The sequence below is a fragment of the Scyliorhinus canicula genome, chromosome 1, assembly GCF_902713615.1.
Source record: "Scyliorhinus canicula chromosome 1, sScyCan1.1, whole genome shotgun sequence".
Taxonomy (NCBI): domain Eukaryota; kingdom Metazoa; phylum Chordata; class Chondrichthyes; order Carcharhiniformes; family Scyliorhinidae; genus Scyliorhinus; species Scyliorhinus canicula.
The window spans coordinates 154,872,614-154,892,256 of NC_052146.1; the positions used below are offsets into that span (position 1 = coordinate 154,872,614).

General features: G+C 45.9%; 1 protein-coding gene across 2 annotated transcripts; it reads right to left on the reverse strand.

The window, feature by feature from the left end:
- On the reverse strand, positions 1-16,819 carry yrdc (yrdC N(6)-threonylcarbamoyltransferase domain containing). 2 transcript variants are annotated; one of them, XM_038801303.1, is made up of 6 exons: positions 16,625-16,819; positions 13,106-13,301; positions 12,387-12,501; positions 11,815-11,934; positions 7,590-7,732; positions 1-1,082 (listed from the first exon to the last, which is right to left on the reverse strand). In XM_038801303.1, exons 1-6 carry the CDS (start codon positions 16,797-16,799, stop codon positions 1,016-1,018), a joined length of 816 nt encoding a protein of 271 aa, XP_038657231.1. In that variant the 5' UTR covers positions 16,800-16,819; the 3' UTR covers positions 1-1,015. The 2 variants fall into 2 exon arrangements, with proteins under 2 accessions (XP_038657231.1, XP_038657222.1); XM_038801294.1 differs by lacking the exon at positions 16,625-16,819 and adding an exon at positions 16,220-16,486.
- Between the last annotated feature and the right edge of the window lie 2,824 nt (positions 16,820-19,643).

The following is a 19,643-nucleotide window of genomic DNA, read 5'->3' on the forward strand; positions in this document are numbered from 1 at the left end:
TTTTTCTTCAATTTACCTGCATCATTCTTCAATATTTAATAGATGTTAACCAAGGCACCAGTAGTTTGAGGTACACATTAAGACCATATTCAACAAAAATACGTTTAGCTTAAAAGAGGGAAGTATTATACTCAGAACAGATAAACAAATAGCTGGTCTCGTTGAAGGGAGACTGCATGACAGAGGGCAACTTTCACGGACTTCTGAATTGTAAATTTACCTGACAAACCTAAATTTATAAATATTTGTTTGCATTTCTCATACTAACAAGTAATTAATACCCTCTGAATCTTCATCATAAGAATTAAGAAAATGCTGGTTGTAATTTCTTCATGTTAACAATTTAATTTTCAACGCAGCATAGAATGTCATCTTTAATTCAAAATCTGCATGGTTGCTCAAAAGTGAGTGCTGTCACACTCTTGACCCAAATCAAAATCTTAGGACATCACTTCAATGTTTCTGTTCTTGGTTTTGATTATTTTAAGTGCCACTGCTTCATATTTTCACAAGGGTATACCCACCAGTTGGGGCAGATGGGCGATTGCTATCTTCAGCACTTAAACACCGGACTCCACAACAGTATTTATATGGTCGAGCAATGCACACAAAATGACAGTCATGTCTCAAAGAGGCCCATGGCAGGTCCCAGAAGGTTAGCTGTAGGAAGTGGCGAAGCAAAAATGCAACTTACTAAACATAGCTCGGTCTTGATCAACTTAAGTTGACAGGATTGTTGTACACTGAGAACATGACCACAAGTAGCACAAGTTCTCAGCTCATGACTTGCATTTTTCCTTGGAACAGGCCTTCGTTTCTATAAACTGTGCTTAGGGAGAATAACAGCAGGGCAACCCTGAATTGGAAAATCCATCAGCAGATACAACAGAGCCAGCAAGTTTTCTCAGGAATCAAACCTTCCCATAAGAACCGATAGAGACACAGATGCAGGGCTGGCGTTTTGAGAGATTTGTTTTCTTATATAGGAAAGACACCACTTCCAATGAAGGTTCTGTTAGTTCTGGGACTGCAAGGATAGACCATGTTTATCCTGGAGGATTTTCACGGTGGCAGCAAAGGCACTGGGTGGGGGCAAAAATAGAGAGAAAATAAAATCAGTTATATACTTCAGCAAACTTCCAAATGATGAAGGTTGTTCGAACACCACAAGCTTATATAAAAAGAATGACTTACTGAATCACAGATAAAGTTAGGTCAATTAACCCATTACTCAATTAACTTGAAACTGCACATGGCAGCATGGTGACAGAGTGGTTAGCACTGTTGCCTCACGGGTCCGAGGTCCCAGATTCAATCCCGGCTCTGGGTCACTGTCAGTGTGGAGTTTGCACTTTCTTCCCGTGTTTGAGTGGGTTTCGCCCCCACAACCCACAAATGTGTAGGGTAGGTGGATTGGGCATGCTAAATTGCTCCTTAATTGGAAAAGATGAATTCGGTACTCTAAATTTATTTTTTAAAACTTGAAAGAACACTGTTGCATCAAGGGTCAGTAACCAAGGGTCAAACTTGGTCAAAAAGTAACCAAGGGAGGGGGAGGTGAAATGAGGACACTTTTGTTTTAAACCGTAGTGAGTGATCCACTTTATCTTATAAGGCAGGTAAACATGGATAAATGCAGATGAATTACGAAAAGCCAGCATGAATTTCTTCGGGAAAATGGTGTTCATTATTTTGTTGGTGTTTTTGAAGAGATAACAGAAGGTTGATCATAGAATCATAGAATTTACAGTGCAGAAAGAGGCCATTTGGCCCATCAAGTCTGCACCGGCCATTGGAAAGAGCACCCTAACCAAGCCAAGCCCACACCTCCAGCCTATTCCCGTAACCCAGTAACACCTCCCAACCTTTTTAGACACCATTGCCAATCCACCTAACCTGTACATCTTTGGACTGTGGGAGGAAACGGGAGCACCCGGAGGAAACCCATGTAGACACTGGGCGAAAGTGCAAACTCCACACAGACAGTGACCCAAGCCTGGAATCGAACCTGGGACCCTGGAGCTCTGAAGCAACTGTGCTAACCACTATGCTACCATGCCCCCCCCCCCACTTGATGAGGGCAGCACTGTTGATGTGGTGTACATGGACTTCCAGAAGATATTTGATACAGTGCCACACAATAGACCTGTGAGCAAGATCAGAGCTCATGGAGTAAATGGGACAGAAGCAACTCATATTTACTCATATATTGAATATGGTTCAATGGAAGATGGTTTCGGTTGTTGAAAGACAATTGTGTCAGTCCCAGGACATCACTGTAGGAGTTCCTCAGCATAGTGTCCGAGGCCCAACCATCTTCAGCTGTTTATCAATGACCCTCCCTCCATCTGTTGGAGTGTTCGTTGATGACTGCACAATGTTTATCACCATTCACAACTCTTCAAATACTGAAACAGTTTGTGTCCAAATGCAGCAAGACCTGGACAATATTCAGGCTTGAGCTGATCAGTGGCAAGGGACATTTGCGCCACACAAATGCCAAGTAATAACCATCTCCAACAAGAGATACAACTGTCTCCCCCAACATTGGATGGAATTACCAATCGCTGAATCCACCACTGTCAACATGCATTGACCAGAAACTGAACTGGACCAGCCATATAAATATTGTAGCTGCAAGAGCAGGTCAGGGGTGCAGCGACAACAATCTCTCCCTCAATGCCAGCAATACTAAAGAGCTGGTCATTGACTTTAGGAAGCAAAGTACTGTACACACCCCTGTCAGCATCAACGGGGCCGAGGTGGAGATGGTTAGCAGTTTCAAGTTCCATCTCTAAGTATCCCTAAGTACACTTAGGGGTGTACATCTCCAAAAATCTGTCCTGGTCCACCCACGTCGACGCTACCACCAAGATAGCACACCAGTGCCTATACTTCCTCAGGAAGCTAAGGAAATTCGGCATGTCCACATTAACCCTTACCAACTTTTACAGACGCACCATAGAAAGCATCCTATCAGGCTGCATCACAGCCTGGTATGGCAACTGCTCAGCCAAGGACCGCAAGAAATTTCAGAGAGTCGTGAACACCGCCCAGTCCATCACATGAACCTGCCTCCCATCCATTGACTCCATCTACACCTCCAGCTGCCGGGGGAAAGCGGGCAGCATAATCAAGGATCCCTCCCACCTGGCTCACTCACTCTTCCAACTTCTTCCATCAGGCAGGAGATACAGAAGACTGAGAACACGCAAAAACAGACTCAAAAACAACTTCTTCCCCGCTGTTACCAGAATCCTAAATTACCCTCTTATGGACTGACCTCATTAACACTACACCTTATATGCTTCATCCGATGCCGGTGCTTATGTAGTTACATTGTATACCTTGTGTTGCCCTATTATGCCCGGTTTTCTTTTTTTCCCTTTTCTTCCCATGTACTTAATGATCTGTTGAGCTACTCGCAGAAAAATACTTTTCACTGTACCTCGGTACACGTGACAATAAAAAAATCCAATACAATTCTGCAGAAAGTAACTAATTTTCTGGCCCCCTAGTCACCTATAAGGCGTAGATCAGGAGTGTGATGAAATACTCCCCACTTGCCTGGATGAATACCAGCTCAACAACACTCAAGAAGTTGGATACCATCTAGAACTAAGTAGCTCATTTGATTGGTGCCTCAACAACTACATTCAACATTCACCCCATCCGCCACCAACATAGGTACCATCTACACGATACACTGCAACAACTCAGAGTGGTGGCACTTGAGGCTGAGGTGGGACTCTTGGAGACCTTTACAAGATGTTGAGAGTAACGGTGGAGGAACAGGAAAACAGGTCGAGGAAGAAGAATCTGCAAATAATTGGCTTGCCTGAGGGTGTGGAAGGTGCAAGTGCCACGAGATACATTGAGGATGCTGGCGGCGGAGGGAGTGCTGGACAAGGCCCCCCCGAGGTGGACAGAGCGCACAAGTCTCTGAGACAGAAGCCAAGCGCCAGGGAGCCACAGGGGCGTGATTGTGGAGGAAGAGAACATCTTGCAGTGGACCATGTTCCCAACCCATCCCGCCATCTTCAATGACTTGTGCGCAAATACACACAGGCACATCTGCTCCTTAGAGTTGTACTTTTATTTTTATATCCTCTCCGTGTACTTCCTATCAAAATGAATTAGTTCACATTTCTCTGCATTGAACTTCATCTGCCACCTGCCCACCCATTCCATTGTGAAGTTCTACACTATCCTCCTCACTGTTCAGAATACTTACAAGTTTCCTATCACCTGTAGATTGTGGAATTGTGCCGTAAGCACATAAGATTAGGTCATTATTTTTTTTCACATTTGTTCATGGGATGTGGTTTCTGCTGGGTAGGCCAGCATTTATTGTCCTCGAGAAGATGGGGATGTGCTGCCTTCTTTAGTTGCTGCAGTCCTTGTCGTTTAGGAATACCCACAGTATTTTAGGGAGGGAGTTCCAAGTTTTTGATTCAGCGACAATGAAGGAACGACAATGGCTATATAATTCCAAGTTAGGATGCTGTGTGGCTTTTTTTTTTTAAATGTATTTTATTCCGAACTTGTATAAAAAGGTTACACAGTATAAACAATTTGGGGAGCAAACTCCCCAACACACAACAATACAGTTTGTACAAATACCCCCCCATCTCGGCAACGAACAGCTTCTCAAACTCGGCCACAAACATCCCCCACCTTGCCTCGAAGCCCTCCACTGAACCCTTCAACTTGTACTTGATCTTTTCCAACTGAAGAAAGTCATGCAAGTCCCCCAGCCAGACCACCACCCACGACATCGTTACTGACCGCCACTCTTAACACAATTCTTCGCCGGGCAATCAAAGAGGTGAAGGCCACAACATCGGCCCTCCCCTCCTTCATCAGCTCCGGCCTCTCGGATATCCCAAATATCACCACCAAAGGGTCCAGCTCAACCTCCTCCCCCAATATGGTTGTTAGCACTGCAAATATTCCTGCCCAGAATCTCTCCAACGTTTTGCAGCCCCAGACATGTGTGCGCAAATCGCTGGTCACCGCCCACACTTCGCACACTTGCCTGCCACTCTCTGGAAGAACCCACTCATTCTTGCCCGAGTCATATGTACCTGTGTACCATCTTGAAATGTTTCAGGCTGATCCTCACTCCATACTCCCGAGTTTAAATCCCCTCCCAGCTCCCCCTCCCACTTCTCCTTAATCTTCAGCACCTGCTCACCTCCCTGCAATCCCAGCCACCCGTTTTTGTCTCCAATCCTGCTCTCCCCTTCCACATCCGGAAGTACCAGTCGCTCCAACAGGGAGCCCTTGGGGCTGAGGGTGTTATTGGACAGTATAAGAGGTATGAAGTTGGGGAAGGTCCCGGGTATGTATAGGAAATGGAGAGAAGTGGGGCTGGTTGTGAGGGATCTGTACCTGGAAGAGGGGTACTGCACGTCCCTTGCCGGACGCAGCTGTCCTACCACCCTCCCTGTCGTCAAACTACCGTATTGCCCCTGCAATGTTTTCCTCCTCACTAATCCCTCCGTGGTGCGCACCCTCGAGTATTCCCTATCTACCTCAACTATCTTGTCATTAGCCATTCATAATCCTCCTTCCTTTCCCTATATCCGCACGTGCATTGAACAAGATAATCTTCCCCCGGACCACCCCTTATAATGCTTTCCAAAATGTGGCCGCCGACATCTCCCTGTTTTGGTTCAATTCTACATATTCTTTAATCCCAGCCCGCACTTTATTGCAAAACCCTCTATCTGCTAACAACCTTCAATCGATTCTCCATCCCGGCCTCTGCCATCGCCCCAATCTAAGCCGAATCTCTAGCCAGTGGATAAAAGCTTTTGGTTCTAGCTTATTCCTGTTGTATCCTTGTGCCATTTTAAATAATGTGGTATCTAGGAATTAAACGCTTTCATTATGTTGTAGCTTTAAATTTAATGGATTGATGTGGATTATTGAGGATATTGATGAGCTGTTCCAGCTCTGCATCTGAGTGAATCCAAATGCCCCATGTGTGTCATCCGGGTATCTGTAGTAACACATGGGAGCGTGGAACATTTCTTAAATACTCTCCCATCTCACTCTGCTACATATATGTTTGCACGGGCTGGAGCAACTTTCTTACCTAAGGCTGTGCCTTTGATTTGAACATAAAATTCATTACAGAACTCAACATCGTTTCTTTTTGCTAAATCCAGGTGTAATAACAGGATTACGGTTTCATCTGGTCTATCAGACCAGGGAAATGTATTATATTTCAAACAGCCAGCTAACGTCTGTCTGTTTCTATAGTTGTGTACAGACTTTCAATGTCATAAAAAGTATGAAATTGGGGGCTTTGTTAATGAGTTCATCACCTCTATAAAGTTTGTGTGTCTTTAACATGGGTGCTTCTGTGCTAAGATGTTCCAATCTATGTCCCATTGAAGCACAAATGATCACATGAGAAGGTGGATTAGCTTTTGGGGGGGGGGGGGGGGGAGAGGAACACTAAAATTGAAGTATATGTGAATTAAACTATTTGTTATCTGATGGTTAGCTTGGTGCTGCAGAATTAATTTGTACATACAGCACATGGACTATTCATGACATCTCCAGTGTGGCGACTAGGGGCTTTTCACAGTAACTTCATTGCAGTGTTAATGTAAGCCTACTTGTGACAATAATAGATTATTATTATATTACCTAGTCTTATAGCACATGTCATGGGCAGATTTGCGAGAGTTTCTGGTGAGTTTTGTCCATGTGAAATTGAAGGAAATTTGCATCAGGGGATTTGAAGCCATTTTACATTCCATGTCAGTGTCAGCCACTCTGTGATTAGGATGCAGAATCATGGAATAGTACAGCACAGAAGGTGGCCATTTGTCCCACCAATTCCATGCTGGCTCTTTCAAAGGGTGTTTAAAAGTAAAGGGTCACCCATCTAAGACAAAGAGGAGGTTTTCTCTCAGGGAGTAGTGAGGCTTTACAATTCTCTTTCTCAGAAGGCAGTGGAAGCAGAATCTTTGAATACTTTTCAGACCGAGCTAGATAGATTTTTGATAAGCAAGGGGTGAAACATCAGGGGCAGGTGGGAATGTGGCATTGATCTTATAATCAGATCAGCCATGATCTTATTGAATGGTGGAGCAAGCTCGAGATGTATGTGTACGTACATATGATGTTCAATCCAGTTGGTCCTATATCACTGACATTTTCTATCTTCAAGTATTTATTGAAGTTTCTTTTTGAAATTCCTGTTGAATTTGTATTCACCACCCTATCTGGCAGTGCATTCTAAACCTCAACCCCTCATTGCACGAGCTTTTCCTCATGTCACCTCTGGTTCTTTTGCCAGTCACCTTTGAACTGTGCCCTCTAATTATCCACCCTTCAGGCACCAGAAACTGTTTTTCTTTATTAACTGATTCCATGTTAAAGATTTTAATAATACGTTTCCAGTCCTTGGTACATGTACTACCTTTCCAATCTAAAAATGGAAACCCTTAAATTCAAAACAAATACAGTAGGTTATGGTATTACTGGACTGCATCACCAATATAATGAGATTGGGGGGGGGGGGGGGTGAAAGAAATATTATCTATTCAAAACATAAAATGGATGCTCACCAGCCAGGCCTGATGATGCTGTATTTTCCAGGTGTGCCCAAGCCAACTACTGTTGATCCCAACCGACATTCAGGGTTCATCATGTTGCCAACAGGTCCACCGTCAACAACAAGACCCAGCAACGGCCAAAGGTCCCGAAATTCCTGCAGAGGTTTAGGAGAACATTTTTCAATGGTCAAGTTCCTTTTCTACTCACAACTTTTATTTATGTATAAGCAGTATGAACAGGAACTGGGGTGGGGGGAGGGGGGGGGAAAATCACTGGAGTTCAGAAGAATGAGGAGGGTATCACATAGAAACTATGAAATTCTAACAGGACTGGACCAGGTAGATGCAGGAAGGGTGTTCCCAATGGCAGTTCAGAACAGGGGTCACAGTACGAGGAAGCCGAGTAGACCATTTAGGACTGTGTTGGGTAGAAATGTCTTCACCCAGTGAATAGTGAGCCTGTGTAAGACGCTACCGAAGAAAGCAGTTGAAGCCAAAACACTGTTTTCAAGAAGGAGTTAAATATAGCTCTTGGGCGAAAGGGATCAAGGGATTGGGGGGGGGGGATCAGGGTATTGAACTTGATGATCAGCCATGAGACAAATAACCTCCTTCTGTGCTGTACTATTCTATGATTCTAATCAGTGGTTGACAATGACATTGGATGTCCAAGATGGCTTCAATTCCCCCCTCCCTCCCCATTCTCCAAGCAAAGATCTTTCACAATACTTGCCAGAAGCTCACATAAACTAGCCCATGACATGCGCTACAAGACTAGGTAGTAGGAAATATTACAAGTGGTGCATGAACACAATGCCAGAGGGCAGCACGGTAGCATGGTGGTTAGCGTAAATGCTTCACAGCTCCAGGGTCCCAGGTTCGGTTCCCGGCTGGGTCACTGTCTGTGCGGAGTCTGCACGTCCTCCCCGTGTGTGCGTGGGTTTCCTCCGGGTGCTCCGGTTTCCTCCCACAGTCCAAAGATGTGCGGGTTAGGTGGATTGGCCATGCTAAATTGCCCGGTGTCCTAAAAAAAGTAAGGTTAAGGGGGGGTTGTTTGGGTTACGGGTATAGGGTGGATATGTCGGTTTGAGTAGGGTGATCATTGCTCGGCACAACATCGAGGGCCGAAGGGCCTGGTCTGTGCTGTACTGTTCTATGTTCTATGTATTATACACTGAAAATTTAAAACTCGGGGAGAATCCCAACAAGAAACTCAGGAGATAAAAGTCACTCAGTTGTTTGCTGGATTTTTGTTTTTAAATTAATTGGGCCAAATATAGATGATGCAGACTGAGCCACTAATAGATCGGTGAGTGTTGGTTTCCATAGTAATCTAAAATCAACAGTGAAAATTCAAGAACAGTTTAAGTGAGTTTAGTATAGATAAGGGAAACAAACTGACTCACTACAGCCTCATAAATAAGTATTGTGCGCTACTCAGAGACTTTTCCAGGTATTCGGCACTGTTTGAAAATTCAGAATTGCACATAGGAACAAGGCCATTCAGCCCAGAGTATGGCCGTCGACCCAATTAGATCATAACTGGCCTGCACCTCAAACCCAACTATCCACCTTGGGTTCATAACCCTTAATACACTTGTCCAACAAAATACCAGCAATCTCACTTTTGACATGCCCATCGAACCAGTCTCAACAGCTTTTTGAGGAAATTAATTCCAGATTTCCACCAGCCTTTGAGGGAAAGTGCTCCCCGTCATCACTCCTGAATTGCCTAGTTGTAATTTTAAAGTTAAGGCCCCTAGTTCTAAACCTTCAGAAGAATTAGTTTCTCTGTCCATCCAATCAAAGCGTTTAGTCATAATAAATACCTAATTTAGACCACCCCGCAATCGTCTGCACTAAAGCAGTTACAAACCTATTCTGCCACAATTTAATCTCAACATCATTTTCATTGATTTGTACTACACCTGCTCCAGGGTTAACTTGCCGAATACTAATTCATATCCATGTCGCCTTATCCTACAACTAAAGCTTAACTTGAAAGAGTGCACTGGATAAACATTTTCTATTCAGCTTAGTATCTTATACTCTGTAATATTCCTTCTAATTTACCTCCCTTGAAGGTTGGAAGACCAAATATTTTTTAACCATTCCTCATAAAACAATCCTCTGGCATTGTAGGGATTCTATTCGATGACACTCACAGGGCCATCTCTGAACTGCTTACAGTCTAAGGAGGTGGTCTGCTCACCTCCATGATCACAACTAAGTGCAGTATATTGCCTGGGCTGCTCAAGTCTGCTCCGTAGGTCAGTTTATTTCCTAGGTCCATTTCCGCCTACCTCTCCTCCCATTGCGTCAGCAATGCATTCAGTCTTGGTGTCTGGAGAATGTCTAATTTCTCATTATAACTCGCACAGTCTCATATTTACTTGTGTCTTGTGAAATGGAAAGAAGGACTATTGATTTATTTCCAATGACGTCTGCTAGAAAGGTCAAAGAACAAGTCAAGCTCATCTATCAACAGCCACCCGCCATGTCAATGCATGCTTTGTTACATTGTCACAATAGAAAATCGTCCACCCGAATAGAGATTAACAAGGATCTGCAAGGAAAAATGGAAGAGCTGGAAAACAGATCCAGGGAACAGAATTTGAGAATTGTGGGGCTGCCCAAAGGAGTTGAAGGACCGAGGCCGACTGAGTATTTTGCCGCGATGCTGGCAAAAAGCTATTGGGGGAGGGGGAGGATCACTCCCGACATGAACTGGATCGGGCTCATCGGTCGCGGAGGCCTGTACCAAAGGCGAGTGAGCCGCCAAGGGTAGTGACTCTGAGCTTCCGTAGATACAGTGTGAATGAGAAGGTCCTGTGCTGGGCCAAGCAGTAGCGGGTGGTGCAGTGGGCTGGAGCAGGTATACGTGTATACCAGGACTTTACGGTGTAGCTGACATGGAGGCGGGCTGCTTTCAACCGGGTGAAGAGGGCACTGTACATTAGCAAGGTGCAGTGCGGCATTGTATATCCAGCGAAGCTGAGGGTGACTTACAAGCTCAAGGACTTTTATTTTGGAACAGTGGAAGCAGCGGAGGAGTTTGCAAAGGCAGAAGGACTGTGGCAGAACTGAGAAATTGAGAAATGGCCATGTGCCGATGTAACCTCATGACTGTATTTTCTTCTTTTTTGTTTCACTGCGTGCGGGTGTATGGGCTAAAGGAGCCAATGTTGTATAGATTTGGACAAGCGAAGTGATGGTACTTTCACACGAAATGAGGGCTCTTTGGGGTGTAGGTGGATATGCGGGGTTTGTGCGCTCAAAGGGGATTTCTGGGCTTTCCCAGGGCCGGAAATGGGGGAAAAGGGACCCGGGCGGGGGCCGACACGCTGGCCGGTTTAAGCCGGCCAGTGAACAGGAGTGAGGTGGGGGGAGGGGCTGGGGCCATCGGAGCCTGGCAGAACAGGGTCCGAGGGGGTCTAGCCAGGGTGGAAAGTTGGGGGGGGAAGGGGGGGGGGGGAGGAACCGAGGTTGGGGGGAGGAGTTTTACAAGAGGCAGTGGAGGGGAGGAGTTGGATGAGGGGCGGGGGTGGGGGATGTTTACAACTCTTGGATATCATGTACGGTACTCCGTCAGAGATTGGATGGCATTGAGTGTGTGCGGGGGTGGGGGAGTGGACTCTATAGGTTAATGGTGATCATGGGTGCTCCCAGACTCCTTTTTCTCCTTTGTTTTTTGTTTCCACCGTGGGAGGGTTTGTTTTATTGGATGCATATATTGACAGGTGGGCCGTTGTTTGAGGTGGTGGGAGGATGGGATCGTTGTTATTGTTCAGGGGTTTGATTTTGTATTTGTTACCGTTTACTGTCTGTTGGTGGGGTGTAAATTTTGAAGGAAAATGTGAAAATGGAGAATAAAAACATTTTTCAAAAAAAGAAAATAGTCAATACGACAATATTGGAAGGCTGTCAGAAGCCAAACTGTGTTGAACAAAAAGCTCGGCTTTTAGGAATCAATGAAATGGAGATGCCGGCGTTGGACTGGGGTGAGCACAGTAAGAAGTCTTACAACACCAGGTCAACCGGAGGAAGGAGCAGTGCTCAGAAAGCTCTTGATTCGAAACAAACCTGTTGGACTTTAACCTGGTGTTGTAAGACTTTCGGAATCAACTCAACAAATATTTATTGAAGTTAATGAAAAGACAAGTGATCAAATAGAGAAAGGACCTAAAACAAATTTCAGGTAATTTAACAGTGGTTACCAGTATTGAGCAACACCCACCTCTGTGGTCAGTGGACTGGTTTGAGAGCTGAGATTGGCACTCGTCAAAGCCAGAGGTTCACCACACATCTGTGCTAACTTCTGAATAAATGGATGCTTTGGAATACGTACTCCCACCAACTGCAAGCAAAATAAACAAGTTGGACACAGTGGCAAATTCAGCATCACAAAGTGACAGCAATCATTTTCTTTTTTTTTAAATTTAGAATACCCAATTATTATTTTTTTCAATTAAGGGGCAATTTAGCATGGCCAACCCACGTTAACTGCCCATCTTTGGGTTGTGGGAGTGAAACCCACGCAGACATGGGGAGAATGTGCAAACTCCACACGGACAGTGATCCAGGGCCGGGATTTGAACCCGGGTCCTCAACGCCACAGTACCAGTGCTGACCACTGCGCCACATGCCACCCTCAAGTGACAGCAATAATGATAAAATATCAAGCATCAGACATTCTGAAGGGCTATTCTTTTTAATCTGGTCACAGTTCGAGTTTAGTGGCTCTCCAATAAACATATAGGAAAACCACGTGCCCAAGCACGAAGCACAAATTATTCAATTCATTCTTACCTCAGTGAAAGGGTTCAAATCTTTGTTCAGCTCGTCGGACCGCTTGAAAACCAATGTTACAGGTCCTGGCAGGAGATCTCTTAATACCTGATCAGAAACAGTGACTTTACAGTACCTGCGGAAACAAAGGAAATACCTGAATCCACAAAATATCTGCAAAGTAGTATTTTATACACTACCAAATGATAAAGGGTGATAATCTGTTAAAAAGATAATTTTTAGAAACAGCAAAAGGACCAACACAAAACATTTTTAGATCAATTAACCCCATCCATTCACCTTTATGCCATCTCTTCCAATCCCTTCTCTTTGCAGGGACACATCCAATTCTCCTGAGCCCATTTAGATTGTTGGTTTCCCCATTAACCTATTGCATTACTCTATGAGCTTCTGGAGTGACAAAACCTTCCAGATATCCCTGCTTACACACAACCAGCAGCTTACTTTCCTTGGTCCTTAAAGGCCTTCATGAAATTGACCATTTGCTTGGATCAAATGCCCATTTACTCCATAATCTTTAACGTTTGAACGAGGCCATCTCCAGAGAAGAGCCTGGTCTCCTTATGCCTGTACTTAGAAACCAAACAGAACCTTTAAAATCTGTTGAGTTGTAGACAGGAATTAAAGAACAGTCTGAAACCATACAGATTTGCATGCATAAATACAGTGATGTATCAGACAGTATTTTTAGATTCAATAAGTTCTACCCTCTCACTCACTTATAAATATCTTCAACATTTCCAACACAAATAGCTAAAGGTTTTTTCTCATTCCGTCCTTTGATTTCATAAATCCTTCGGATGGCTTCAGAATTCTGCGCAAGGCAGGTGATTCCGTAGATTGTGTCTGTAGGGACTGCCACAACCCGACCACACTGGAGAACTTTTACAGTCTCTGCTAAGACCTCGTTCCAATCTGGGGGAAAAGAACAGTTGCACTTTGAATCGTAGTTTCATCAAATGTTGCATTGGTGAAAACAAGCATGTAGCCACATGCCTTTTCTAGCCGACATTCTTGTACAATGATGTGCTGATCACCTCAAAGGTGCTCAGGAAAATCAAGGCCGGCCAGAACCCAATGATAGCAAAGTAAAATATTCCAGACGCTAGAAACACTCAACACATTTGCAGGAATGAAACAGAGTTAACATTTCAGATTATAGATCCTTCATCAATGCTGAAATAAAGCCCACAGATTTTATGCAAGTACAGAGGCAGAGAAAGGGTGGGTCGGAAGGGGCAGAACAAATGGTAGCGTGTGATAGTGTGAAAATGAGGAAAGACTGATTGTCAAAAGAGATGCGAGGCAAAATGAGAGGTAAAGAAGTAAAAGATGGGTGTAACGTGGAATAGCAGAATCATTGCCAAATAATTGCCCTCTGATGAACATCTCTCCGGTATTTCAACTCTCCCAGCCTTGCAGCCAATTGGGTTCTTTAAAGTTTACATCTCTTTTCCCCATTCAGAATTTATTCCAGGCATTTAGTGCCAGTAGCAGGTCAAGAAACATAGAAAGTAGAAGCAGGAAGAGGCCATTTGTCCTTTCGAGCCTGCTCTGCCAGTCATAGAGATCATGGCTGATCATCAAGTTCAATACCCTCATTCCACCTTTGATCCCTTTAGCCCCAAGAACTATATCTAATTCCTTCTTGAAATTACACAACATTAATCTCCTCATGTATGCTTGGGTCTCACCCCCACAACCCAAAGATGTGCAGGGTAGGTGGACTGGCCACACTAAATTGCTCCTTAATTGGAAAAAAAAATTGGGTACTCTAAAACTTATTTTTTATTAAAATTCTTCAAAAAAAATACATAGCAATAGAAAAACCTGATACTCAGCCAGGAAAATGAGTATTACAGCATCATGCAACTACCAGAATGGTAGAAAGCATTTGCAGAGATCTTACAGAAACGTGCAACATAATTAGGGAAATAGAAAAGCTAAATTCAGAATATTGTTTTTAATTAAATTGCAAGAATGGAACAAAAGACACAGTTAGCAAACGCTAAATTTAGGACTGATAGCAGGAAGTTTGTCCGACAAATACATGGATTGGGCTTCTAGATACAATCTTGACAGCAAAGAACCCTGGAATTATTTTGGAAATTAAATTCCATAAGATCTAGGAGCGGAATTAGGCCACTTGGCCCATTGAGTCTGCTCTGCCATGCAATTGTGGCTGATCTCATCTTGGCCTTAACTCCACCGTCTTGCCCGTTATCCATGACCCTAAAACCATTACCAATTAAAAATCTGTCAAATTCCTCCTTAAATTTATTCACTGTCCTAGCATCCACCACACTCTAGGGTAACAAATTCCACAGATTCACAACCCTTTGGGAGAAGAAGTTTCTCAACTCTGTTTTGAATTTGTTACCTCTTAATCCCAAGAACCTCTTGTTCTAGAAATAAATTAGGTTGGGTCATCGTGGATTGGACAAATGGTCTTCCTGCATAATTTTTTAAAATAAATTTAGAGTACCCAAATCATTTTTCCAATTAAGGGGCAATTTAGCGTGGCCAATCCACCTAACCACATATTTTTGGTTGTGGGGACGAAACCCATACAAACACGGGGAGAAGTCTTCCGGCATAATTAACCTGTCATTGCCAATCTATCTAACGGGCGAAATTCTCCGACACCCAGCAGGGTCGGAGAATCACCCGGGGCCACCAATAATCCCGCCCCCGCCGTGACAGAAATTCTCCGCCACCCAGGAATTGGCGGGGGCGGGAATCACGCCCCGCCGATCGGCGTGACGTCCGCACTGATCGGCGAGGCCCCTGCGGCGATTCTCCAGCCCACGATGGGCCAAAGTTCCGCCGCCGGGAGGCCTCTCCCGCCGCCGAGGTTTGAACCACCTCTGGTGGTGGCGCCGGCCCCCAGGGTCCTTGAGGGGGGGGGGGGGGAGGGGGGCGCTGGGCGATCAGACCCTGGGGGGTACCCCAACGGTGGCCAGGCCCACGATCGGGGCCCACCGATCGGCCGGCGGGCTAGTGCCGTGGGGGCACTCTTTCTCTTCCGCCACCACCACGGCCTCCACCATGGCAAAGGCAGAAGAGAATCCCCCAGCGCACATGCACCGGTGGCGACTGCCGCTGACGTCACCACCGGCGCATGCGCAAACCAGCGAAGGCCTTTCGGCCAGACCCGGCGCCGGGCCTGAAAGGCCGCTGGTGCCGGCTTTGGCGCCAGCCGGCATGGTGCCAACCACTCCGGCGCAGGCCTAGCCCTCAAAGGTGCGGAGAATTCCGCGCGTTTGGGGAGGCCCGACGCCGGAGTGGTTGGCGCCACTCCCCTACACCGGGACCCCCCGCCCCGCTGGGTAGGGGAGAATGCCACCCAAGCTGCGCATTTTAGGACAGTGGGAGGAAACCAGAGCACCTGGAGGAGCCCCACGCTGACACGGGGAAAACGTGCAAACTCCAGAGTCACTCACCAGGCCAGAATCGAACCGGGTGATTGGCACTGAGACAGCACTGCTAACCACTGTGTCACCCCAATCAGAATCAGAGATATATTTATAATTAATTCTGGTCTAACATAAGGCAGCCATATACACAAGCTGTCTACGGGCTGGTTGCAGGGTTATAGTCACAGCACTGGCACAGCCCAGGTTAGCTGGAAACATCTGCCATTCTCCACTCCCTGCCTCCGCGGATGATGCAACGTGCAGAGGGCCCCAGCCTTGGCCAGGCTCCCCGATGGATCACAGCATCCCTGGGGGTGGGCAAGAGGGAGACGAGCCCCGGCGAAACCGGGCATCTTGTCACGGCGGCCAAACCGGTAGCAATACCATCCTTCGAGTTCTCCACCCCACCCAACCTACCTCCAACTCCAGCCCGAGGCTGCGGCCTGAGTGTAGGCCCAGGTCCCGGCGCTGGCCTGGCTCCGGTCCCGGCCGCCGGCAGCCACAGCAGGCGGGCCTGAACCGGGGCTTGGGCCAGAGCCGAGGCGCAGTGTCGCTCGCCGTCCGCCGCCACTTGGCTCATCAGCCGCAGCAGCAGCCGCCAGGTCACCATGGAACCTGCTCCATGGCAACCGACTCAAGGCCCGGCTCCCGTTCCCAGGGCAACCGTTGATTAACAGCCCCGATCGGGCGGGCGCTGCTCACACTCACTTCCGCAATCAGTGGGAGGCTGCACTGGTTTCACTTTTGCAGCAATGGTTATTCGCTGAATGAATGAATAAACATGCAGCGCAACAAAAATAAGTCTGCCTGACCCGTGCTCACCACATTTGTATTCCAACCAATTGAGAAAAGATGGGAGGCATGGAATTGCTGGGCCGAATGGCCTACTCCTGTGCCTCAGTCTTCCCTCTTTCCTCTTGCCAGGGAGGGTGGTAGAGGCGGGCTGCCTCACATCCTTTAAAAAGTACCTGGATGAGCACTTGGCACGACATAACATTCAAGGCTATGGGGTTGGTAAATGGGATTAGGTAGACAAGTCAGGCGTCTTTCCCGTACCAGCCTGGAACAGGCGCTGGAATGTGGCGACTAGGGGCTTTTCACAGTAACTTCATTGAAGCCTACTCGTGACAATAAGCGATTTTCATTTTCGTTTCATGTTTTCATTTTCTTTCACAAGTCCGTGTACACTTGATGGGCTGAAGGGCCTCTTCAGCACTATGTGATTCTGCTCTTATGTGCTTGACTAGTTTTCTTTTGAAAGCACCCTATGGGGCAAGTTTTCTTTTCTGTACCAACCACTCCCTGAGCAAAGAAATTTATCTTTATTTCCATTTTGGATTTATTAATGCTCATGTGAAGTACTATATAAAATATTAAGGACGCAACATATATACTGGTAACAGTATGAAAAAAATAGAACAGGCTACCTGGACCTTTCGCCATCCTTTAATTAACTTGAGCCAAAAAATGATATTCGCCTCCAGTTGAAAGTATTGAAAGTAAATACATTCCATCTATCGGCTCTTCTGACGGAATTGCTGGATGTATAGAATCATTGCATTCCTACAGTGCAGAAGGAGGCCATTCAGCCCATCTACTTTGCACCAGCCCTTGCTCCAATAGAGCACCCTGTCTAGGCCAATCCAATCCCCCTCCCCTATCTCCGTAACCCCACCTAACCTTTGGGCAATATTAGCATGACCAGTTCACCTAATCTGCACACCTTTGGACTGTGGGAGGAAACCCACGCAGATACACGGAGAACATGCTAACGCCACACAGACAGTCACCCAACATCGGAATTGAACCCAGGTCCCTGGAATTGAGGCAGCAGTGCTAACCACTGTGCCACTGACATACAAAAAACACAAGTTAAGTCATATGTCTTCTTTCTGCAGACTGCACTCTCACCTCCGCCAACACATGAGGAGCTCACGAACGTCTTTGTGAAGAAGACCATATGTGCAGCTGCCATCCTGAATAGTTCTGCCTCTCCACGTCCATATGATCCTCCATTAAACCTGACCCTTCAGCAAGCTATTTGGTCACCACCTCCCTCCCACATGATGTTTAAATGAGTTGCAGTTAATGTAGAGTCATTATGGCACAGAAAGAGGTCATTTGACCCACTCAGCACATGCAGAACAGTCCAGTCACTCCCATTCTCCCACACTAACTTGGCTTGCAGGTTGACTTCCCTCAAGTGCCTATCTAACTTCCTTTTGAAATAATTGATTCACTCTGTCATAATATGCACTCATGTATATAATGAGATGCAGACAGGCAGTGATTGACACATAGGATGACCGGTAAGCATACAAAACAGTACAGCCAATCACCAGACAGGACACTACCACTATAAAGCCAGAGGCCACTAGGTTTCCCACTCTCTCGGGACCCAGCTACTGAGACAGTCAGAGTCCACGAGCTAGCAAGTGCAAACACCATGCGGTAGCTAGTAATCTGGTCAGGCTACTACAAGGTCACCAGTCAGATCAGTATAGTGTTGACCCACAGCTGAATATGTATAGCAGTTCTATAGTTGAATAAAACAGTGTTGGATCTTCTCCAGTGTTAGATGTCTGTTTCTAACTTCCCTGCATCGAGTGCAGTCCACATCGAACCAACCTGCCTAATACATCACACTCAATTTCCACCAGGTCATTACCACACTGCATAAAGAGTTCTTCTTCACACACACACCCCCCCCCCCCCACACCCCCCCAGTACAACTTGCTCAAAACCTTAAAACTGTGGCCCCTTATAGCATTGTAGCATTAGCTAATGGGAATATATTTTCCTTGAATAACAAGGGATGGGGATTACAAAGCTTAGATTGAAGGTCCTGCTGTCAATAGCGGGGTGAAGAAAGACAGGTGAGGAGAAATATTTTTCTCTCACGGTCGTGAGACTTTGGAATGCTCTTCCTCAGAAAGGTTGGTGGAAGTAGAGTCTTTCAATATTTTTAAGGCAGAGCTAGATAAGATCCTTGATTAACAAGGGGGCGAAAGGTAATCAGGGGTCGGCGGGAATGTGGGGTTGAAGTTACAATCAGATCATCCACCCATGATCTTATTAAATGGTGGAGCAGACTTGAGGGACCGAGTGGCCTACTTTTGCTCCTAATTCGTATGTTCGTACATAAACTGACCACAGCACCATGGGGCATGGGGACAGTATAGTTAAGGGAGATAAATACTGTCCTCTGAAACAGCGAGTGAGAGTATCGAAAAGAATGATGCTTGCCTGGTGCCAGGGTTAAGGGCGTCACCAAGGCTAGAGAGGAACATGGGAAGGGAAGGGTCCAGTTGTCCACGTGGTTACCAATGACATAGTCCTAAGAAGTTCTGCTAAGATTAGCCACGAGAAAATTCATATATGGTAAATATGATCATAGAGTTCAATGTGTGGTATGGGAGAAATTGGTTTCAATTAATGAGACATTGGCACCAGTACTGGGAAAAGAGGGAGCTGTACAGTTCAAATGGGCCCCATGTGGGGACTGGAGAATACAGGATTGTACAAAAGGTATTCAACTAAATAGTGGGGGGTGGGTGGGAGGATGCATATGATGAGAGATTTGGAAAGATAAAGAGAAAGGACAAGGCAATAGTACAGGGCAACAATATTGTGGTGAATGTATTCACCATAATGCATGCATGATATCGTAACGTGTGACCTGGAAGTGGTGATATGAACTGCTTCCAGGTACTGCACTGCCCCTCCCGGAGCCATATATAGGCCGGCCGCCTGTGTACTACTGACTCTGGCTAGGCAAGTTCATGACTAATAAAGCCTACTGTTCACTCGCACTCTCTGCCTCACGGTGAATTGAAGGTAT

Bases quoted from the DNA above. Each gene is read 5' to 3' on its own strand.
- yrdc (XM_038801294.1), bottom strand. From the start codon at position 16,412: ATGGTGACCTGGCGGCTGCTGCTGCGGCTGATGAGCCAAGTGGCGGCG. The intron at 12,502-13,105 runs GTGAGTGAGAGG...TTGTTTCCGCAG, and splicing joins AATGTTGAAGATATTTATAA to GTACTGTAAAGTCACTGTTT. The intron at 11,935-12,386 runs GTAAGAATGAAT...TTTTGCTTGCAG, and splicing joins ATTTGAACCCTTTCACTGAG to TTGGTGGGAGTACGTATTCC.